Source organism: Penaeus japonicus, unplaced genomic scaffold, assembly GCF_977035675.1.
Source record: "Penaeus japonicus unplaced genomic scaffold, GWHDUDI00000001_assembly GWHDUDI00000030, whole genome shotgun sequence".
NCBI classification, from domain to species: Eukaryota; Metazoa; Arthropoda; class Malacostraca; order Decapoda; family Penaeidae; genus Penaeus; species Penaeus japonicus.
Window position 1 is genome coordinate 1,796,073 of NW_028234432.1, and position 5,000 is coordinate 1,801,072.

General features: G+C 35.6%; 1 protein-coding gene across 1 annotated transcript in view; it reads right to left on the reverse strand.

Annotated features, from left to right (window-relative positions):
• Nucleotides 1-1,832, reverse strand: part of LOC122266668 (cGMP-dependent 3',5'-cyclic phosphodiesterase) — a gene marked incomplete in the record, with an annotated part of 87,192 nt that extends 85,360 nt beyond the window's left edge. The window contains 1 exon segment of the mRNA XM_086554604.1: nt 1,790-1,832. Within this exon segment, the coding sequence (XP_086410730.1) occupies nt 1,790-1,832 (43 nt within the window).
• Between the last annotated feature and the right edge of the window lie 3,168 nt (nt 1,833-5,000).

Genomic DNA, 5,000 nt, shown 5'->3' on the forward strand with positions numbered 1-5,000 from the left:
ACTCAACAATACCATTTTTAGACACCCTCATAACAAATGATAGTGGCTGTTTCTCAACATCAGTTTATAGAAAACCAACTTTTACAGGTTTGGGCCTTAACTACTTTAGTTATTCCCCCAAGATTTTCAAATTAAACAGTATCTCTACACTAATCAACAGAGCCTACAATATCTGTTCAGATTACGTAAGCTTCCACCAGGAGATGAAGTTCCTACATAATTATTTCACGCAAAATTCATACCCCAGCAAAATTTTCTACAGAGTCTTGAGAAGATTTTTGAACAAGAAACACTCCCCTCCTACTCCTGTTATGACGGCTACTAAAGATGTTTGTTACGTCACATTGCCATATTTTGGACATTTAAGTTTAAACATAAGAAAGGAACTGCAGAATATATTCAAAGATTATTTCCCTCAAGTTGACTTTAGATTTATCTTTAAGACACACACTACGATGCGTACTCTTCTGAACAAAACGGTACCTTTGCCCTTTGCTCTTAAATCATGTGTTGTATATCAGTTTAAATGTTCGAGATGTAACTCTCGATATGTGGGTAGCACCACACGTCCTCTACAGCACCGTATCCTTGAGCACATGGGAAAATCTTACCGTACAGGTATTCAGCTAAGTTCACCATCACCATCTGCCATTAGAGAACACTGCTATTCCACTGGGCATCCACTCACACAAAAGGATTTCCAAATTCTAACCTCTTCCTCACACAGACTTAACCTCATCATCTTGGAATCACTGTTTATCTCGAGGATGAAGCCAGAGCTAAACAACACAACAACTGCCATCCCATTACACACTCAATGATTCCAGATTTATAACTGTAAGATTTCTTATTTATTGGTCTTGTGTTTTGTAATCATTTTAGTTTGTGTTTTTTACTGTTTACAACTCGCTTTTATATTTTATATTTTTATTGATATTTTTCACGTTAACCTTTTATCTTTCTTATACCGCCATTTTTATAAGTGTTCGTTTAACCATTTTTACAGTGTTAACTACCTTTTTAGTAATATTTACCTTTTATTTAGCCTTTTACTTGTTTGAACCATTGTTACTTTTTTATTTATTTTTTTAAGCTAATCTGCTCTGTATTAACGGTTCTTTTTTGTCTATTTTTAGCACTGATGATGAAGTTAGTGAACTTCGAAACGTTTGAGTAATAAAGATGATGTACGTAGCTACGCTGGTGTTACTTTTCCTGATATATATATATATATATATATATATATATATATATATATATATATATATATATATACATACATACATATACACACACACACACACACACACACACACACACACACACACACACACACACACACACACACACACACACACACACACACACACACACATATATATATATATATATATATGTTAGGGTGTTGTTGTTGCCCCCTGGAATAGAAAATTAGAAGCTCCGATCTGGTCGTTTTTCGGTACTGCAGTTAGATCAGTTAGATCACTTGATTTCAAAGTGTTGAAAATTTTGATCCATGTTTACCTTTAGCACAAATTCGATTTCTAAGAAGAGCCTCTCGAGACAATTTTGTGACCAATTAACATAATTACCTGATAGATGTCTCTCAAAAAATGCATATTGCACAAAAGATTAAGCTTCACACAGTCCCTAAAACTGTAACGACCATCTTTCTTGCACAGTGCACTCCTTGCTTGACATGAATTCGTGGTATGCGACATGTTGTAACATCTTAAATCCATTCACCTCAATATCTGCTGTACACTTGCATGTATTTTTATTTGTTTACGTTTAACCAGTTCAACAACAAGTTCTGATACTCGTTTGGACATTTTGCCAGAGACTCGAGGCTCTCAACATCGGAGCATCACTGGCACTTGATTGACAACCTACAATAATATTTTGCTTTGTAATCTGGTCCATTCGGAGAAGTTGAGAATGGAGGATGTGACTAAGAATGTTCAGTTGACCCTGGCAGCGTCAACTGCAGTTGTTGGGGAGGCGACAGCGCATCACAGGAAAGCTCATGTCATATCTCTTGCGGAAAAGCAGATGGCTGAAAAAGTTGAATCATTTCACAAAGAGTATGAGAGTTTGAGGAAGCTGAATCCCGAGAGGAGAAGATGTAGCCCAAAGGTGAAGGACCTCAGAGAAAAAACTGCAGAAGACAAAGCCATTCTGGCCGAGAGCTGTTGAGAAGAGAATGGAAGACAGTGAGAAAGGGAAAAGAGATGTCGAAAAAAATGGAACTGATGAAGACCGACTGAGCAGCTAATTACTCTTGTCAGGACGAGATTACTCCAGTTTGGGAAGGTGAGAGACTCCAACGAGCTGCATAAGAGGAGATTTCAGAAAGAAATGAAACGATTTGCAGAGGCTTCATCGCCAGGGAATATCACTCAGAGGAAGACGAAAAAGAAGATGATTGTGCTCTTGGGATCACTCCTGAGATGTCACATAAGGGGATTAGTATCAACAACTTATAAGGAACGAGATCACACCTACAGCTGGTCTGCGCTCTCTGATGTCTGCATGTCATGGGGACACATCTGCTGTTAACTCGCACTATCCTACAGCCTACAGGTTAGTCATATATTGGAAATGGAACATTGAAATTTGAATGCATTTTTCAATCACACTATTACGATCTATGGTTACCATAAAATGGTATGTCAATATCATCACCAATGGATATCTAAGCAAATGAACATTCTGGTTTTATAGTTCAGTGACGAATCTTTCCTTTTTTTCAAAGTGAAACATAAAGTTGAAGCAGCAAGCACAACCGCGGATAAGATCAAGTCAAACTGGACTCCCCCTGAAATCGCTTCACTTCCCTGGGATAGAAAGCTTATGGGGACTCGGTGGTGCTGCTACGGAGGGACGTCTGGCAAAACTCGTACATGGCGAAAGAGGAACAAAACTTCTTGGTGACCTAACCTAACCTAACCTAACCGGTTCATTGGAGAGGACTCGTGGTCCTTTTTCACGGTCATGAGGTTGGGTTGAGGATTCCTTGCCATGCCAAGTGAGCAATGGGATCAGATTCTATGTTCATTTCAGGCTAGACGAAAATGAAAAGCTTGTCAGTTGTCGATGACGGAGCTGAAAGAGGTGTCAAGTGAGCTCACGAATTTCTAGGCACAGAGACGTCGAATCCAAAACATCCTCCGGGTAGTAGAGAACCATCGACATTCTCCGACTAATCAGAGAAAGAAAAAAGCTAGAACCTACATCGTCAATCCTAAAATTTGACGGTTAATTGATGTTCAATATTCTATATGTAATTCTGTGTTCCTTACTGTATTATTGATTTATCTTAGTGTTTTGGTGTATGCCAACAAAATGGTGAATTTGTGTATGCTCGGCCAATGAAACATCCTGGAAACATGGAAATATCCCAGAGGAATCCTGAGTGCTTCTATCCCCTCTAATGATATGTTAAAACCCACAAAAATCGATTCTCCCATGAGATACGGTCATGCGCTCGTCGCGAGTGGCTAGTTTTAGAAATCGCATCTGTGCTGAAAGTAAACATTGATGAAAATCTTCAAAACTTTATATTCATGTTCTGCTCATCTAACGGAAGTACCAAAAAATGGGCTGGCTAATTCTGACACTAGTGGGGCAACTGCCTCTTTCTCTCTCTCTCTCTCTTTCTCTCTCTCTCTCTCTCTTTCTTTCTCTCTCTTTCTCTCTCTCTTTCTCTTTCTCTCTCTCTCTCTCTCTCTCTCTCTCTCTCTCTCTCTCTCTCTCTCTCTCTCTCTCTCTCTCTCTCTCTCTATATATATATATATATATATATATATATATATATATATATATATATGTTATACATAAATTTACATATATATATATATATATATATATATATATATATATATATATATATACATATATATATATATATATATATATATATATTATATATATATATAAATATATATATATATATATATATATATATATACATATATATATATATTTTATATATATATATATGTGTGTGTATATATACATATATATATATATATATATATATATATATATATGTGTGTGTGTGTGTGTGTGTGTGTGTGTGTGTGTGTGTGTGTACACACCACGCATCACACCTACACACACACAACCCCACACACACACACAATCACTCACATCACAAACATATATTAAATATATATATATTTATATAATATATAGATATATATATATAAATATAATGTGTGTGTGCGTGTGTGTGTGGGTGTGTGTGTGTGTGTGTGAATAAAAATATATATATATATAAAAAAAGATATACATATATATATATATATATATATATATATATATATATATATATATATATATATATATATATATATATACATATATATATATATATATATATATATATATATATATATATATATATATATATATATATATATTCATTTATATTCATATATGCACACCGTGTTCTGTGGCACGGGAATTTGGGAAATGTGTTGGAAAAATAAAATATTTTTACTAGTACCCTATGAGTTCAACCCCGACCCTACTTTTTCTTCTTACTCATTAAAACTGGAATTTTATGTAATTTGTTCACTTAAGTAATTAATTTCATGTTATAATCCTCTGTGTAACAACTTGGAAGACATAGATAGCCAGTTTACTAATCCTATTGCCTTGACTTTAAAATGGATTTGAGCTGTTCTCTTAGATAAGTGGGATTTCGTGTGTTGAGCAGCATTTGTTCATTCTGAAGTTGTCGGGAATGTAAACTAAGGGGACTCATAGATCACAGGCCCGTTGCTAGGCCTAACATTCACTGTGGAAGGCGGAGAGTGATCTCTGTTTCTCTGTCATTGTCTCTTTCTTTCTCTCGCTCTCGCTCTCTTTCTGTCTCTCTCTTTCTTTCTCTCTCTGTTTAACATTCTCTCTATGTATATCTTTCTATTTCGCTCTCGCTCTCTCTCTCTCTTTTTTTTCTCTCTCTCCTCTCTCACTCTCAATCTATTTATCTT